Raw genomic sequence first — 19,803 nt, 5'->3', positions numbered from 1 at the left:
TCACACACACACCCAAACACATACACACACAAACATTAACTTCAAAACAAGCTTTCACATATATATGCACATGCACCCACCCATCCACACACACATAAAGTGCAATGTACAAGCAGATGGACACAGTCTCTCTCTCTCTCTCATGCATACACACACACACACACACACACATATATATACACATACACACACACTTCATAGGTATGTATAAGACACTCCCCTCCACTCCTGGCTGCACGCTCCACCCTCAGTCCTAGAGGACAGGCTGGTTGACCCAGGAGGAGGGGATAGTGGAGGAGGGGGGGTGTGTGGGGGGGAGAGAGAGCATACGGAGCTCAAATTCATTTCTGCTGGTGGTGCTGGGGGCACAGCACATTGCGAGAGCCCAACGTGACGCACAAGGAGCCGCGGGGCCGGGAGACACATGGCTATCAAATGGATTACTCTGACATACGTTTTTGAACTACAACGCAGCAAGGACATTACAGTCAGCACTTGCACAGACCCTGCAGATCTTCTTTGTCACATTGACCAAAAGAAGGGGGAAAGAAAAAAAAACTACCTGGCTTTGATGAGGAATCATTGATTTTTTTTTTTTTTTTTTTTTTTCCTTCCTGTCCTTATTCATTCAGAAGTCAGCTGATATCACACTGAGCGGAGTGGACTCGGTTTGACAGCGCTGAAGATGTGAATATTTTGGGTCAAATGCGACCGCTTCTTGTCACACAGCTGCGCCGCTGAAGTGGATCATACGCGAGTAAGTGAATTTTATTTACTCTGTGGTGATTGTTTGATTTAAAAACTGATTGTGGTATTTATACTGCTACTAATACAAATACGTTTAGCCTAGCCAATAATTCTCAAGTAATCCCGCCTCTCATCACTGAAAACACTTTGCAGCCCGGTGGTCTGTAGAAACTCAAACTTGTTCCTATTGTGCGTCAATACATGTGTTTACAGACCAATCTAGGTCATCTTTCTGTGCATCGACAGTATCTCATGTCGAGAGACGAGACAGAAATATGCCACTCAACTTCTGTATTCACCTTTTCATTATTATTATTTTACCTATAATTTAAAAAATCTAATTCTTTCTAATTCAAATAATCCGTTCTTAATCAGAGACATAATGTCATCTTTATTATCAATAATCTTATCCTGTAATTTTAGAACATTTATATCGTAAACATAAAAGTAGCATGCTCTTGACTTTTCTGAAAAGGAAAAAGAAAAGAAAAACAACTTTAAAATGAAAAGAAAATACGCGTCATTTAATTATTAATAATGTTGAGCACGAGGCAAACAACAAATTCCAAACTATTTTTTTTGGAAAATGTAACTATGACTGAATTATTGAATTATTTTTGGAAGGAAACTTATGTAACACACACACACACACACACACACACACACATATATATATATATATATATATATATATATGAATGTCAACATCAGCTTATTTTCTAAATGTAAAAATACTTGCAGTATATTTACGACACCTGCCAGTCCTGATTTCAACATATGTAAAATATACAGTGTGTCCAACACAGATGTTTGTGCTTGATTGGAAATATTTTATGGCCGAGCCTAATTGAAAATGCATGTGGTCCTCTAAGTTTTTCCATGGATTAAAAAAAGCTCGAGGGAACTGTCAGGTTGTTAATGTGATCTGCTGGAGCATGCAATGTTAATGGACTGTAATGGTGACAGCTCTTAATGCTTTGTCCCACAGTCACTGAGACCTGAGCAAAACACACCAAGAGACAAGGACACGCGTGAGAAAGCTTACCATGCACTGAAAACAAGGTGAGAGGACACGGGGGTATATATATTCACCTTGGGGTGCTCCTCTTTTATCTGTCTGTTTGTGTGTCTGTCTCTTTGTGCATGTGTATGTCCTCACCTGCCCGTATTTTAAAAAGCAAATCAAAGGTCTGCAGGATGATTAATGGGGAGATTTGTGGTCCCAGGTCGGTTGTATGTTTATGGTACACACAAGTCTGTTGTCATCAAAGCTCATTGATTTATTGCCTGACTTTTTAAAGATTTATGTAACACAGCAACTCATTATTCAATATATAAATGGAAATAAAAAAGGATCTCTTAACAGTGAAGCCCTGATCCTGGCAAAATCACAGTATTTAATTCTCAGTGAAAGCCTGTGTCTCTACCATCACAGCAGTTTGTCTTGTCTTCTGTTTCTGCTAATGTAACAGCAATTAAACAATGAAATAATCTCTCTGGATGGACAACTGAATCAACAAATCACTGTCTGGCAGAATCATTTCTTTGTGATTGAGAGCACAAAGCCGTGTATATCATCTAAAGTGCTTTAGAAGGGTTTTTTCCATTAATCATACACTTTCCTTCCTTTTCTTTTTTATATTTGTGTGTATTTGGCAACATCTATAATATGCTCAAAATGACTTCCTTGATTGTAGCCCCCATCAGGAAAAATCATCATCATCATCATTACTATTATTTTCATGGTCAATTTAGTCTGGTCTCTAACAGGGAATCATTTCATCGTGTTCATTTCATCATGTGGCACGGTTCTGACCATATAATCTACAAACCTCCAGGCTTGTTTTAGCTGATGTGGTAGCGCTGCGGCCCAGTTTCCATTCTTCAGGGGGGAATACTGTGAATTTTGTATCAGTTGCATGACGTGAGCAAGGCCCTGTGTTGTTTAGGGCACATGCTTATTGTTGGAAGTGCACTTGGTTAATGATACATGACAAAAAAAACAGTCAGTGGTCTTATGAACAGGCTTTATCAGTGTCGATAAGGGAACTTGGACCTTCTTCTGCACTAGACCTTGTGAGTTCTGCCCGCCGGCCGATGTATTGTGGAAATAAACTCACAGCAATATTTGTGAATACAAAATTCAGTGAGCGGTGCAGCACACACACACACACACACACACACACATATACACATACACATGCACATAGTGAAATGCGGGCAAGAAATGACTGTATTAGTGTGTGCAGTGAGGTGTGGTCCCACATGATTAACATTTAATGGGTTGTTTAGGCAAGACAGTAAAAGATCAAAGTGTTTACTTTTATTACTCACATGGGCTGCAGTCTGCGGCGAGGACCAGAACCTCAGTGGCACACACTGAAAGAGAGGAATAAATCATGGATACAGAGCTGTGGGTATGATTTTTAATGAGTACAGCAGGTGCCTCCTCAAATTGAAATGCATAAATATATATCCAGTATCCACCTGTCATTGAACCGACTCATTCAGATGGTGAATTAACGCTGCATGCGAGAGCGCCAGTGGGGATCTAATTTACTGATATGTGGGCCTTAAAGAAGAAAGTGTGGTCATATCGGCTTTATCATGCAGATGAAATGCAGCACAGCCCGGCATGTACCACCGCATGACTCATGTGGACCATTATTGTGTAAGAATCTATTGATTGGTATGTAAATAAAGTCTCTTGCCGTACAGAGAATAACAGCATAGGATACCAAAGCTCAAGGTAATCGCATGGTGTGGATCTAATGCCTGATTCATACCTATTTTCATTCAGTTCATATGCTGATTGGGCCAGACCATTTAAATCCTGTTTCCTTCTGCCAAGGTCTGTTAATGTTAATGAGGATGCTAATTAAAGTCAAACATATCAGCAACTGTTTCCCATGCAGTTTTGAACCTTAATGACAGGATTGGTTAGGACAGAAAGAGAGAATTGCAGTTGATGGATGAGTGTGAGAAATTGGAGAAAATAACAGGTGAGGGGAAGACATTAAAAAGAGGAAGAAGAACTGATTAGAGGAGGAAATTGACCCTTAATGACAGGTGGTGGAGGATTGGTTAGGGCAGAGAGAGAGAAATAGAGTGGATGGATGAATGTGAAAAATCAGAGGAAATAACAGGTGAGCAGGTGGAAAAACAGAGAAGAGGAGGAAGAGCAGATTGGAGAGGTAAATTAGTGACAGGTTGTTTGAGTGTACACAGGGCTGCTAATGAGGACAGAGAGATCCTCGTTAATCAGACTGGGCCAAACCTGGTCAAAGGGAACTAATCAAGGGGCTGACATGCACACATAAGACACAAGACAGGCAGGGAGGTGACAGGTCTTTCATTATGTTTGGATTATTGCACCTAGTGCATGAGCACCTGTATGTGTGTCACTGCTGCCACCAGCAGTGACTAGTTGTCTTTAAATGGGCCAGCTGGGTTCAGCCACAATGTCAGTGTCTTACAATGCAAATAGTCTGTGCATAAAGAGAGAGAGAAATTTCCCTGCCATGCGAGTGATGGTGAGACAGAACTAGAGATGGGCGGTGTTTTGACTTCAAAACACAATAAGGACAGTAGGTTCAGTGTCCGCATGATGTTTTCTATGTTTATTAAAACACTTTGTTCTTCACTTTTCTTATTTGACTAAGAGTGAAGCCTTATCCTAAAGGACCATAGCAGTATGTATTTCTGTCTACTGTTCCAGCCTTCCATTGTTCTCTATTCATTTTCACACAATGTTAAACTCTATTAGCTAGAAACTTGATTGAGTTATGTAAACACTCACAATGTAGGTCAGGTCTGCACTGTTTTATGCCAAAAGTACATTATTACGAGACACAGACTTCTAAATCAACCCGTGCTTTAACTGCACCACCGCGCAATAATAATGTAACACAGACAGCAGACAGCAATGAATGCAGACTTGATAAGCACTGAGACAGATTACACAACGTAATATTCAAGAGACTGCTAATTCATTTTAGTTCAAAACTGTCTAACTCACCTGAACTCGTCCTGAACATTTCCATCTTAAGAACAAGTTAAGTCTATTCACAGAGAATTTCGACATTTTTTTGTGATCGCATCACATCAGGTCTGTGACCAAATTATACCCCAAACTTGGATCATTATGAATAGTTCACACATGACAGAATTACACATGACGTAGTTTGTCAAAGTTAATGACCAAAACGTGCGAACGCCAAGAAAAAACAAGTGACATGTTGAAAGATGTGAGTGGCTGGAAGCTATAATGTTTTCTAGCGTATTTTAACTACCTGTTTCTGTCATCCCTGAGGCACTGTAGCCCTGTGTGTGTGTGTGTGTGTGTGGTGAGGTGAGGTGAGGGGAGGAAAGGCAGCATAGGATGGCGAGGACATGAAAATGGATGGTTGCACACTGGTGTGCCTCTGGAGAGGAAAGCAAGGGACGGATCGACTCCGTCATTAATCAGAGTGAAAGCTTTAAAGTAAAGAGAGGAAGCAACATTCTGCACTAACTACTAAAAGCAGTGTCTACAGTCCATCCAGCACAGTGAGACGGAATAATTTGTGCTGTACATTAAGTTGATCAGACAGATGGGACTGCTGTGCTGTGCTTGTGTTATTAAGGAGAGAGCAAAGGCAGAATACATTTTCAGAGACAGGGCATAAAAAGGGGATACATTAAACTCCATTCAACACAGACAGTCTTCAGACAATATTTACCTTCTCTATGTACTCTCAGTTTAAGGAATTTCCTCTGAGGATAGGAAACATCGGTGCCAGAAGTTTTTGCGCTATCCGTGGGTCTCCTGTAGCTGAGCCATTGAGCAATTTCAAGACAATCCATCTTGATTTCTTGGATGCACAAGCTATGCAAATGAGACATGAGCATATTTGGAGAAAATACTTTGTGTCCTTCAGGAATTCAGGAAAACAGAGGCTGATTCAGAATTTCTTAGAACAATACTTGGAGATGCCTCTCACATTTTCCCATGTACTACGAGCAACAGATAAGTCCTGACTCCATTACAGAGGTTTCTTCCTACCACTTATTAATCCTCTTATTACATTTTATTGAATAATATTTGGGAGCATTAGCTTTGCGTTACTGTAATACTGTGGATTAATTTCTTAGGCTACATTGGTATCATAGCACCCCCCTAAGTCATTATGTTTTATCTGCAGAGAGGCATACTTGGAAAGGGGATTTCACATCAGAAATGAGTCACATGGGCAAATATACATAATGAGATTATATAGAAGGTATAAAGGACCGCAGCAGCACAAAGAATCCTCTCATGAATTATGCTGTAATTACAGAGAGGGGCACAAGGCTCCTCAGGTCCCGACAAAGAGAGGCCAAGAGATTCCTTGATGGAAAAGGACCCTGTCTAAACCCCTAATTAAAAAAAAAAAACTTGAAAAAGAAAAAACAATAAACAGATAAGAAGAGAGAATATTAGCTTTGATCCGAATGACCTTTAGACATGGCCGAATATTTGGGCAGAATTCTAAAAACCAAATGCAGATTTGGAGGAATAAAAGTAATAAAAGTTTGATTTAATTTAACCATTTATGGCAGTGTTGTGGTCTCCTGCTGTGGCCGCGGGGATCCACTCAAACAAAACAAGTTTGTCTGACTTCAGAGACATGGTTCTGCTCAGATGCTCTTCTTTTCACACACGGCTATACCTTCACGCTGGGCGCAGTGGTCCAGCTGGCCTGGCTTGTCATGCATTCATCTGAATACATTCCTCTGGCAAAGCCAGCATGTAACGCTTGACAGTGTGTTCAGCTGTGTTATCTCACGCGCCAGGCAGTTTCACTATTACTAGCAAATTGACCATTATGTCTCAGCAGAGTAGTGAGAACAACCTTGTAATGTCTTGTTAGTCACAGTCAATTGCACAATACTATCACTATAGTTTTCTTCCTATTTTTAGATGTGGAAAATTTCCAAGCACCCATTCAGCGAATGGTTTGTGTACCTAACCACTCCTTGCACATTAGTCAAAATAACATAGCAATATGGTGTCAGTCAACACACACTCTGATAACTTGGAGCTCATAACCCTCTTCAGAGCTATTTTTGGCCACCTCCTTTCTCCTTATCTTATCATCCTCTTTCCAAGGCTCAATTTTTTTTACCTTTTCTGGCAGTTTTTATTATTATTATTATTATTTTTACTATCCCGCCTTTTCTCCACACTGCCTTCATCACTCAGCTTGCATCCTCTTCCATTTTTCCTCCCGGACTTTATCCTACGTGCAGTTTATTTGACCAAGGCTGCCCTCTGCATCCCCACGACTCTTGTTTCTTAAATTGTCATCTCATTCCTACCAACTCTCTGTTCTTTTGAGCCATTTATTTATAAGCACAGAAAAATAAACGTAAAATTTATTGAGATCAACGGAGAGTGTGACTGGGAGAAAAGAAAAGAATGCCTGGACGCATGAGAGAAAGAGGGGGGGGGGCAAAAACAGGGGGAAACAGGAATGCATGGGGGTAAGCATGGGATGAGAGCGATTATGAGAGCGGAGGTGAAGGAATAAGAGTGGTGGGATAGAGGAGAGAGCTGTCAAATCAACCTTGAGAAAGTATGGCAAGGAAAATAAACCATACGCGACTTGCGTCAAACATAACTAGAAGCTTTGAGAGACAGACAAACAGACACACACTGAAGACTTATTAAAAAATTGGCGACAGCACCAAAAACACAACAACATTCACATGGAAACATGATTGGTACTGTGTCTGGCTTTCATTACTTTTATGAAAATTGCATTAAAGGAGCTATATATAATATTCAATGTGAAAATATTACAGATTCACTGAAAACAGAGAGTTCCTTGATCAACCCCTGCATCAGCATGTATCATAAATAAAAGGCCAGAGTGTTTTGCTTTTTATTCTCTGCAGTACAATAAGGAAAACCCTAAGTGCAAAATTGCTCAGCTGACAGATCTGAGGGCAATCGGAGGAAATTTAATAAAGGGGTCAGACATGATACTGATGCTGTGATAACTGAGAACAAGTGACTTGTTTATTAATAAAAATCTGTGCTCCGTTACAGTCTTATGACCTTGCACCAGTGTGAATCCGGGTGACCATTTTGCGTGGGGCATCACTTAAACAAACCACAAACAACAGATTTTATCGGCCTTCCCACATCAACAGTCTGTTTGTCTTTCAGGAATGGAAAGCATCAGTGTGGAAACGGACTGGGATGGGCTAGCCCTCTCCTCTCTGGTCGCCACAGGAAGGAGCAACTTCTCCTCCTCGCCCTTGTTTGTCTCTGAGCTGAACTCATTCAACGCTTCTCACAGCGGGGGATCCCTTTTCGGGCTCTTCCCTGAGAACGGTTCTACCACCACACCCCACACCATGCCCCAGCCCAGGGTCAGGGACCTGGGCCTGGCCAGGGCAGAGATCGCAGTGCTAGGGTTGGTGCTGGCTCTAACCACCCTGGGGAACAGCTTTGTGTTGTGGGTGCTGCTGAGGAGGAGAAAGCACAACGCGCCCATGCACGTGTTCATGGTCAACCTGTGTGTGGCTGACCTGGTGGTGGCCCTCTTTCAGGTCAGTTCACAAGTTTTAAAACATTAGTGGAACATTAAGAATAGTGAGACTACAAGGGTGGCCAAAACATTCAAATCAACCACATTCTGCTCTGTCAGTTTAGTGAAGATCATGTTTTTAAATTTGATTAAAAGTTTTTCAGGCAGTGTTGTTGACGATCAGTGCTCTTGCAAGTTTTCACACATATGCATACACATGTATGTGCTGCACTTCAACCTGTGGAAAACCTAGACACAAAACTGTGATTCCTGTGTTTACACACTCATACCAACCAACATACACATCTGCCTCTGAATAATTTATTTTCCCCAAATTATTCTAAAATTAACTTATTTATAAACTTTCCCCTTTTCCCCTGTCACACGTCCCATATTGCAAACCGCTCTTTATCTTAATTAAGATTACTTGTGTACACAGTAGCTGTACTGTACTGTACTTAACTATAGCTACAAAAATGAAGAAAATTATACTGGATGCAGTGCTATCGTAGTGTTCTGTAAAGTGTCTCATCTATTTTGTCCAACACCTGTATGTGACAGATCTTGTAGAGTGGTGCAGAAATGAGTCCTAAAACCAGGAAGTAAGTTAGCATTTTTTGAATGGCTTTTTGGTTTAATGAAAGACATTTTCACGTTTTATTGTACAACATAAAATGTGTCAGAAAATACCTCACTCGTGATTTTTAAGCTTTTATGTGTCTTTAAAAAAGGTGGTTGCTAACAAGTGGCTAAATATAGAGGTTGTCGATGTCATAAAACCACATACGTCTTTACAGCCTTGTTGTGTTTATTCTCACACTCTTGCAAACTAATACTAACTTACAAAAGAAAAATATTTTGTTTAAAGGTAAGCAGCTAAATTAATTACAAGTTAACTTTCAAATCCAAAAGTCTGTTTCTGTCTACCTCCAGCCTACACTCCCATCTACTCGCGCTTGTGTGGGACCCATAATGCATTGCATTGCTGACGTCACAGTCCCGAGCTCTATAGTCTAACATTAGCTTTTTACTTTTGGCAATTGTATTTAGGCTTCAGAAATCATCAACAGTGGTGTTCATTTGTGAAGATTATCTTGCTGAACAAAACATGTAAGAATCACAAACTTCTGTTAGTCATTTTCTGCAATAATCCAAGGCCAATGAAAAAATCTCATGGGTTTTTTGTTAGGAACCTGAGTGATGCTAACTTTCAGGTTGGGCCCCAAAATTACGTCATCCCTGCACTACTCTATATATAAAAATACAAGAATAAGACTAGTGTTATAATGTATCTTATTGGATGTTTCTTATTGGACAGGAAAGCCAATGAAAAGTACAAAATCAACTATTTGTATGTCTCTCAGTACTTTTTGACCTCTCTATGTCGTCTAGGGCCAACTGGTTCCTTCTGCAGAATAGAATCCTTGAAATTTAATATATAGTCACAAACACACAGTTTCATATGGTAAGAGTCCTCCGCTATTTTTTGAAACAGCTGGGCAAGGTAGTTTTTGCTAACTTTACTCAAACATGAGTAAAAAGTGCATTTAGAGGAATATGCTAAAATAAGGTGATACTTTATAGATAGACTAATTTACTGTTGGTTTTAGACTTTATATTGGATTTGTTGACAATAAGAAAAATATAGAATATAACCAGACTGTTTCTTCTCTACATTTCGTTGGGGCAAAGCAGGTAAAATGCTCCACCATGCCAGGAGCCAATTTTATATAAATAACTGTTTCTTTTTTTAATCTGTGTGTTCAGGTTCTTCCCCAGCTAATATGGGACATCACAGAGAGGTTTCAGGGGCCTGACTTGCTTTGCCGGTCCATCAAGTACTTGCAGATTGTGGGCATGTTTGCTTCCTCTTACATGATAGTTGCCATGACAGTAGACCGGCACCATGCCATCTGCTGCCCATTGCAGGCCTACCGTGGGGGAGCAGTGTCCCGCTGGAACACCCCTGTCATGGTGGCTTGGGGCCTGGCACTAGTCCTCAGCATACCGCAGGTAGGGAGGGGGGAACAGACAAGCAAACAAAACCTCTCTCATGTACACACTCACAGACACGCAAAAAAAAAAGAAAAAGAAAAAGAAAAAACACATGGTGAAATGGGAAATGAGAGCACAGCAGACATTCACACCCTGATTTCTACAGTAGAACTCAAGATGTTGGTCTATTTTTAGCTCTGTGTGGTCACTGCAGCTCAGCTAATGGAAGAGGAAACTGACAGTCATGTCCATGGGTGTGCTCACCACCCTCCCTTTGTCTGGTCAGGTGTTCATCTTCTCTCGCTCAGAAGTGGCTCCTGGGGAGTTCGAGTGCTGGGGTCACTTTGCTGAGCCATGGGGACTGAAGGCCTATGTCACCTGGATGACTGTGGCTGTCTTCCTGCTGCCTGCCCTCATCATTACCATCTGTCAGGTAATACTGGTTCTTCTGGCTAGACTCTCAATTCCTACACCATACACAAAGACCATTGACTAGGATTACATACTGTAGGCAACATTATCCAATAATGAAGCATGTGGCATGAATGAAATGCTGTTTTGTTTTTGTGGAGGGTGCGTTTGGCAGGCATTGTTCAATAACCCGTGGGGGACTGTGGTTGGTGTTATGTAGCATCCCATGGCGGATAGGCATTCTGGGCTGCCTCCCATCAGCGCCACTGCTCTATTTAGGGAAAGATATTTCCAGGGTCCAGCTATTTCCCCTAATTAACACAGCACTTGGAGGACCACTGCTGAGACGGGTGCTCAGAAAATCTGCCCGCTCTGAGAACCTCCTGCCAGGAAGTGGAATGTACCAGATCTTTGCCAAACATAGAATCCTTGACCTTTTTTCACTATCGGATTTCAAATCAAGAGGCTTTTTAGACACTTTTTCAGAAGTATGACGTAGAATCTGCAGAAGGAAAGAATTTTGAAAGTTTCAATTGACTCAGCTGATTGAATAGCATGTACTTAACTTGTATATACTGGATGGAACTGTGGATTACATTGTGGTGTCTAATCAAATTGTGCCCTCATAAAGCTGTTTTTCAAAGTAAAAGGTGGCAGAAGAGCAATGGTTGGCAGCAACAATCCTTAAATTTGGTGAAAAAATAAAGTAAAAATAGCTACAAGTATAACTCTCCTGTTATTACTTGATTTCAAATTATTGTTTTAGTTGCTCATGAGAGCATTAAGAGTTATTTTGCTGCAATAAAATTTTATGGCAGCTATTCTGATTGTAACAGACTGAGGGAATAGTGGTGTTTAATAGTGTTGCATAAAAATGTCTGACTCTGGTTTATGGCTGATGCTGAGGGCCAACACACACTCTCTTTCATATCAAATTTCCTGTCACTGTTACAGCAGAAGTGCAAAAAAAGATGCAAAGGCAAACATCTGAACCTGGCACGTGCCAGTCATAAAATGTAATCCTCAGGCCGTCAAGTCTTTAAATGATGGAATGTCTTGTTTCACTTATGTTAAACTCTGTTTCAATTCAGGATAATGTTCTTGTTTTTCAGATAAGAATCTTCAGAGAGATTCACAATAACATCTACCTGAAGTCAGAGAGGATGGTGATGGCTGAGCTTAAGAAGAATGAAATCCTCTTCCGCTTCCACAGGTTTAAGAAGGATGACGAGCGGGCCAGGGAGAGGGGGAGACGGGCGTCTGGAGGTGGGGGCAGGGATGGGAGAGGGGGACAGCTCCTAAAGGGTGTGAATAACACCCCTCACAATAACATACACAACAGCCAAGTGGGAGAGTGCTACGACTATGTACCATCCGCTATCCAGTACAACAGTTGCTGTGGTGAGCATGTGGCAACGACAACATCGCAGACGCAGCAGCAAACACAGAATGGCTCGGATTGCCAGGAGTCCTACACGTCCTACGAGCTGCCCGCGGGCTCGCCCCGCTGCTCCCTTGATTATGTTCCCCCGCACCCTCCATCCACTCCGCCTCCAAGCATCACTAAAGCCATGTCCAAGACAGTGAGAATGACTCTGGTCATCGTGCTTGTCTACACCATCTGCTGGTCACCGTTCTTCATCGTCCAACTGTGGGCGGCGTGGGACCCCAACCCTCCAGACCAGGGTCAGTTACGAACATGCTTTATAGGTACAACTTATCCAAGTTACCAGCCTGAGTTTATGGGCGATTGTTGCAACATTCCTGAAGCATGCAATTCACCCTCAAAAAACAGATGTCTGTTTTATAACCACTGCAAGTGAATCATGCAAGTTGTTTTTCTCTGATGGATTGATCCTCCTTAGCCCAGTTTATCCATTTAATTGCTCTAAATGTGCAAACCTTATTTATCTATTTTGCACTCTAGGCAGCCAAAAACAAGAGCTAAACGATTGGGTCTGGTTTATACCAACAACCTCTGATCAATGCTGTTGTCCACCTTAGTGAGTCTAAACACAGTGTCACTCATTATTCCACTGACAAGCTCTGGCTCAGATGTGGCAACATTGAGTAAAATACGAGGTCAAAAACTATGTTTGTTCTAACCCACAACTAGGAACCCCCTGGATGACATCTCTGGTGTCTGTACATTTTGGAACACATTCAGCATCTGTTGATGTCTTTGCTGGCAATCAGAGATTAAGCTAGCACATTAAGTTGTGGCTGATTGTATGGACCGTGTGGGTGTCCTCTGATCTGAAGCTAAAGACAAACACCCAAGGCCAGTAAATAACCTGTTTATATCCCCTGCTGATTTTGCAACGTCGCCAGATGTTGACATTTCATCAACAATGATCCTTGCCAGCAGCTTGCACACATAGTCAAAATCACAAGCAGACACGCAGAGCGAGGCACGTAACTTTGCACACACACCCTGCGCATGCATATACAAAGTGTACCCACGTTCACATACAGCTGTGTATGCACATGAATGAGTCCTTACTAGCAGATAGGTCAGCACACAAACACACACCCACAAACAATTGATTGTTATTATCTTTGCGCTCTAAAAGCAGTCTGTCCTTATCTATTGTCCTTGGTTGGCTGCAGTGAAATAAGCATATTTTAGTTCTTACATAAAGGACTTATTATTAGCTGTAAAAACAAAAAAAAGAAAGAAAGAAAAACAGAAAAAGGAAATATGCATGATTTTGTTCCTCTAGGATATTTATAGTCTTGTTGCCATTTCTGAAGGAAATAAAATGAAAAACAATAATCCTGAATAGTTTATATTCAAACTGAATAGTTGTACATATTTATGTTTGTTTCATAAGAGAGAACAGAACAATGTGGTGTACAATATGACCATCTGTCCCCAGCTGAAAGAATGTTTCCCCTCAAGCGCACAAACTGTTCTTGTCAAAATTTTTATATGCATACTTGTCCCTGCTTTTGCATCTGTTTAGGCACCTGTCTTCTCATGCGAGTGTCTGTTTGTGTGTGTGTGTGTGTGTGTGTGTGTGTCCTCTGCAGGAGTGGCCTTCACTATCCTGATGCTACTGGCCAGTCTGAACTCGTGCACGAACCCGTGGATCTACACGGCCTTCTCCAGCAGCGTGTCCAGAGAGCTACAGAACCTGCTGCACTGTTGGTCGCGAACAGGCCGCCGGGGCTCCCTGCCCGACGACTCCACCACTACGCACACCTCCACCACCAAGGACAGCCTGTACTGACAGAGACTGATGAGACTGAAACACACACACGCGTGCACACACACACATACATGCACACACATGTTTTAAAAAGACATGCATGGGTGCACATGTGGGCACGCAACTCTACCACCACCAACACCACCTCCAGTGTCGTAGCCCGAGAACAGAGAGCGCTGACCTCCACCAGATGTTTCCAGCAACAAAGGACAGCTGTACTGTCAACAGGACCTCTATCTGTAATCACCTGTCCTCTCCCCAACAGTGAGGAAGGGTGTCATTGAGGATGTCAACACCGTTTTATGAGTGCACCGTGGAATATACAGTGGCAGTCAATGACAGCTTCTGCAATAAAAAATGGCCTTGAAAGAGATTTTCACCTCTGTGTCTGTTGAGTAGAGCCCTGTGCACTGATTCATACGAGAAAAACTCTTGCCCTGCTCAGACAGAGCAGAGCAGAAGGAATGCAAGGGGTGGATCACTGCATTAATGGCCCTTACGGCACGCCTAATGTACAAAGCAGCAGACAAAGCTATGGGTGTAGAGAAAACAAAGCAGCAGGCTAAGGAACAGAGAGAGAGAGAGAAACACATGCAGACGGCAAGAGAGAGCGAGACCTCTGTTGGACGGAGAACAGACAGGGGATGACATGGATGTTAAACTGCGGGAGCGGTCCTGAGAAGGCTGAAGTTGAAATCTAATAATGTGAACAAACTTTGTTATATCAAAGAAAGTGGATTAGGGATGGACGCTCAAGGCTGAATTCATATTTGCTCTGGAGGAGTCAGGTTCCAAAGAACAATGGTAATTTGTTAGCAAGATGGATGGGGATTAACTCGAGAGGACGTAGGTGCAGCAGAGTCAAGACGCCGCCCTGTGAGGAACTGCGGATTAGCGCAGACAGAAACACTCGCACGCTCACAAACAAACAGAAGTTGAGGGTTAGGCCCTGGACAATCCAGGTTTTCCACAACCAACTGGGACACAATTATGTGATTGTATTTCGTACAAACACGGCATATGAGGTACACAAAAATGACCTTCCTGTCATGCTCTCCTGAAAGTATGAAACAAGAACATTGCACAGGAGACACAGGAAGGAACAAACAAATACGAAACATTCAACAGCATTCCGTGTACAGTGATGAACAATGTAAAGTATATTTATTGAAAATGTAAGGCACATTAAATATTACTACATTTTGTGTAAGATGAATGTTGAATGTAAATCTGAAAATTGTAACGGTCCGACGTGTGGTAGAAAAAAAGATGTCAAACCAAAGATTTTTCTAAAGCTGGACTGTAGAATCTTATCAGGTCTTAATAGTAGAGATATTACAAAAATTTCAACGGATAAGATGTATCAAGTGTTAAGACAAACTACTGCACATCATTTAGATTGAATGTCAGTTTAAGAAAAACTCTGCATCAACAGTGAAAATACTCCCAGTCAAAGCCAAGTGCCTGTAATGTCAGTAGACATTTTTAGAGGGGCCTCCCTCACTGGATTAATCTTTGAATGATGACAGCCATGTTATTCTTAGAATTACCACCAGAGCAGGGATCACTGAACATGTTATATCACACCATGAGCCATGTGTACCTTTATCTTTTTATTTATTGTTGCATAAATGAAAATATACATATATATATATTTCAGTTTCTATTACTGCCTTATGTTCATGTACAGTTTTTATATCACATTTTTCTGCATTAAGAGTAATGTAATATGCCCCTCAACTGCATGACAGATAAGATAGTGATGTTATTACATTTTATTTTTTTATAAAAGTATGATTATGTAAGCTACTGTACATACAGTCGATGTAATAACCTCTGTGTGTATAAAATGAGATTAGAATTCACTGTATATGGTCAAACTATCCATTTCAGATTAGATGCTCCTGAAAATAATGGTGTGTTTGTTCAATGCTCATATTGAGCCATTTTAGCACATCCTTCTTTCACGAGAGAGCAGTGTTACGTGAGTCTGCAGGACAATACCGGGATGCTTTCAAGGTGTCTCAGGAGCGCTCGTCTGGGTCGAAGGAGAGGCCTCACCTTTTCCTCTCTGTGGCCAGGGTGTTTGGGCTTTCGGCACGCCACTGTGCATTTGTTCCCCAGACACAAGCGTCCACTTTGATTCTCCGCCAAATGAAAGGCTACAGCAACAACGTCCCGTGTCTCATTTTGTTGTATCAGGAAATAGATGAACTTCTCCCAAACCCTGGGGGTGTTCATGAATTTTCCTCATCCTGTCAGGAAGTTGAGAGGTCAGAGGATGATTCTTCTCCGCTGAAAGAGCCAGACTTCAGATCCATCCACCCTTTCAGATTTATGGGAGAGGCCAAGCACACTTTGCTGGGCATTACGCTGCCTGTGCAGCTATTAGTGAGCATTACAACAGCTAAATAATGAATGAATTCCAATAAATGGAGAATTTTCTGGCACAGTCACCTCTAAATATGCACTAAAATTAGACCCATCGTTGCAGAGAATTCCCCTGTGACTCTGTCTCGTTTCCTGAGGATAGAAGACTTGACTGTAGTTATTATCACCCCAACCACCATCACCCCCCCTGTCAGAGCACATGATAGATGGTCTATAGGGTAGGTCTCTGGTTTTTGTAATCCTGCGGTGTGTGTGTGTCTGTCAGTGTGGGTGTGTTTATGCTGAATGTCCTGATGTTCTTGGTTTCCATACCAAAGCAAGGTTGATGTCTAAACTCAAGGTCACGTCTTCATTAGAGTGAGGGCAGCGCTTCCTGCCAGTCAGGCCTGTGGCTGCGATAGGGTATATGGGAAATAAATGACCCTGCTGTGTGACAGTCGTGAGGGCAGGAAAAAAAGGTTAACTCCCCTCTTGAAATCAATTTAAGATCAGCCAAGGACTACATCCAGTGGCTCTGAAGAATGACGGAGCCCCTCAGCCCCAACTAAAGTCAGTATAAATCAGACCTGGAGCCAGGAGCTTTACTATATTGAGCAATGTGTCTGCATTTCTTAACTCAAGACCCCTCCGATGACTGCCGAGGCTGCTACTAAGCTTACACTTACACAACCAACTCTAGATTCTATGTTCGCAGAGTGTACTGGAGCATCATACTTTATAATCAGAGGAAGCAAAATAACAATGAGCCAGACAATTCATCATGCCTTTTCAAAACACACAATTCTTTTTTCACTTTTTTTTTTTTTTTTTTTACCTCTCTGCCTGTATGAAGGTTTTCTCACATAAAAGGTATCTGCACCCATCGCCTTTTTTCACAACAAAGGTGTAACTGCAGCTGTTTCAGGGTGATTTTCTCCAAATATAGCTACAATTTTATTTTTACTGGCTGCATTTATGATTCTACAAAAAAAAATAAAAATCTTGCCTCGTACTTTAGAAGAGATTAAGTATTTACTGATTTAAAGGGGGGTTATTTCCCCAAGAGCCAGAGGATCAAGGGTTAGCTTTTATCACTTTCACCCACCTTGTTTTCATTACTTACAGCGTGGTTGTGTTTACACCTCAGCAAGACCCTATAATTTTTTTTTTTCTTCATAGTAAAAACAGGCATGTGGACAGTGTCTGATAAAACCTATTTTATGGGAGCTCATTCAACATGTTTTCACAGGATTTATGCACAAAGAAACGGTTTGTTGTTATGTGTCTGCTCCTATTTAACCTACTGTATTTCATGGCTCACGGCCAGCTATGAGTTCAGTGCACAAAAATGAACAACAACAACAACAAAAAAAGCTCTATCACAGTGGTTGACCTTTTAGTGTGAAATGTGAAGGGGTTTGTCTAGGATGTCTAATGCGATGGATGAAAAGACATTAAAAAAGAGAGAAAGGAAAGAGAAAAAAAAGCCATATATGGCTGGTCCTGGACTGGCATCTTCATTGACAGGCTCAGCAGATTAGAGGATGCCCAAAGAGAACAGGAAGAGGCAAAGGTTTATCCACTCCAAACACAGTCAAACCCTTGTGGGTGAAGCAGCTATACATATAACATGCCTCACTGTACATGCACATCCATGAAACAACCAGAACAATAACTGTTAGTATAGTGGAAGGAAGTGGAAGCCAGCATGAAAAGATACCGTCTGTTTTCTGGTTATTGCGTTAGCCCGCAGTTTATTGACCTTGCTCCGCTTTGCAAAAAGTGCGAAGAACGAGTTGTAAAAACAGTGTTTATGGCAGAGACAGAAAGTGTGACTTCATGTGAGAATCATTTGTGCGACGCCAGTTTCCACATTGCTGAATCTCACTAAGCCCATCCGTGTCTGCCCCCGGAGTTGGTGTTTTACACACCTCTGTCAAAGCAGCTTTTCTCTGCATCACAGCACACACTCACACACACACACACACACCAACACGCAGATTCCTCTACAGTAACTCCTATTTCTCCGAAAAATATTTTGTCTTATGTAATATTAATAATAATAATGATGAGCACATGTTTAATTTACAGTACAAGGTGCTTTGCATTGGTAAATCAAGATTAAAACCCTATATTGTGTAATTCTACAAAAAATACATGTGATTCCAATTTGTTTGTTTGCATGACCTTGTGGATTAGTGTCTAAAATACACACATAAATAATTAACCATTGAAAGAATAAATGATGACTTCCTTTGAGTGCATTCATTCTGCAAGAACAACAATCTCAAAATATTCCAGTGTACATCCGCAGTTATCTGCACTGATGTGTGGGTTGGAGTTATGAACTCTGAACTCAACCACTAAGAAAAGGGTCTCATGTCAGCATCAACTCAGTGGCCATCTTCTCTTCAATCTGTTTATATCTCTCCATCCAGCCATCCTCCACTTGCTACAGTCTCGTAGGTGACTCCACAAGGTCACTCCAGCTCATGTCCTCTCTCAATTAACAACATTGCAATGTGTCTAGTTTCTTCTTGCCAAAGGTAACAGAAGATACAAGATAAGATGTGCTTACACCATGAAAGTGTCTGTGTGTTTGTGCTGACAAAGCTAAAAAAAAGCAGACATATGAGAAACTTCTTGTGTACTCTGTAAGCTTGGCAGTGTTTATCTGAGTGGATCAAGTTACTTATACACAAAGTTTACATTATTCCCATGGGAGTCAGTGAGAAGTTGCAGTTGTGCCACAGACTAAAAAGCAGCACTCTATGTGCTGTACAGTGTGTGTGCAAACACTGATTCGGGGCCAGCTACAGAAATAAACATGCTAAGTTTAAATCTCTCTAACAAACTAGATCACATACGCATGAGATTCCTCTAAATACCTATAAATGTGACAAAAATGAGTGAAGTAAAACAGAAACATAACAAAGGATCAAAGTGCATCATGCAATGTATTGCATTTCATTAGGAACAGCTGATAGTGATACCAGTAAAAATCACATGCAATCTGTCCATGAGGTAATAGCTGGCCTCACTCTCGGCCGTAACAGACTTAAAAAGCAGCACAGAGCTGCCACAGTGTGTTCAACCAGTGGCACTGCAGTACAGCAAGTCGGACAGATAACACAAGCAACCCTCCTGTTGACTGAATTAACGCCATGTCTACTATTGGCGTGTATTCAGAGTGAACAAGGCAGGAAATCAGCTGCTGTGTTCTAACATTTAGCTCTCCTTGACTATCCAGGAATGCCTGTGGGACAGTCACGCCTCTTCTCTGCAATGACAGAAATAGCTCTCATGTCCACTGAGAGTTCAGCCACGACCTCCACACTGAACATGTTTACAGCAACAACAGAGTGCTTCTTTTGTGGTTCTGTTAACCGCCATAAATCCTATTAAACAAGTACTTGGTATAAGCCTTTTAAAGGGAAAACAAAAATAATTCTCATATGAGTCAAATTCATCATAGTGGTAGCATTTTTCCTTTAGTACAGTAGGAATAAATC

The 19,803-nt window shown here is 41.4% G+C and overlaps 1 protein-coding gene across 1 annotated transcript; it reads left to right on the top strand.

The window, feature by feature from the left end:
• The first annotated feature begins 330 nt into the window (after positions 1–330).
• LOC108876513 (vasopressin V2 receptor) lies at positions 331–15,786 on the top strand. Its single transcript, XM_018666075.2, has 7 exons — positions 331–757; positions 1,736–1,809; positions 7,940–8,325; positions 10,071–10,316; positions 10,585–10,731; positions 11,822–12,395; positions 13,743–15,786. Exons 3-7 carry the CDS (start codon positions 7,942–7,944, stop codon positions 13,940–13,942), a joined length of 1,551 nt encoding a protein of 516 aa, XP_018521591.1. The 5' UTR covers positions 331–757; positions 1,736–1,809; positions 7,940–7,941; the 3' UTR covers positions 13,943–15,786.
• Positions 15,787–19,803: the final 4,017 nt, after the last annotated feature.

This window comes from Lates calcarifer, linkage group LG6, assembly GCF_001640805.2.
Source record: "Lates calcarifer isolate ASB-BC8 linkage group LG6, TLL_Latcal_v3, whole genome shotgun sequence".
In the NCBI taxonomy this organism is placed as follows: Eukaryota; Metazoa; Chordata; class Actinopteri; family Centropomidae; genus Lates; species Lates calcarifer.
This window is presented reverse-complemented; position numbering and strand designations above follow the sequence as displayed.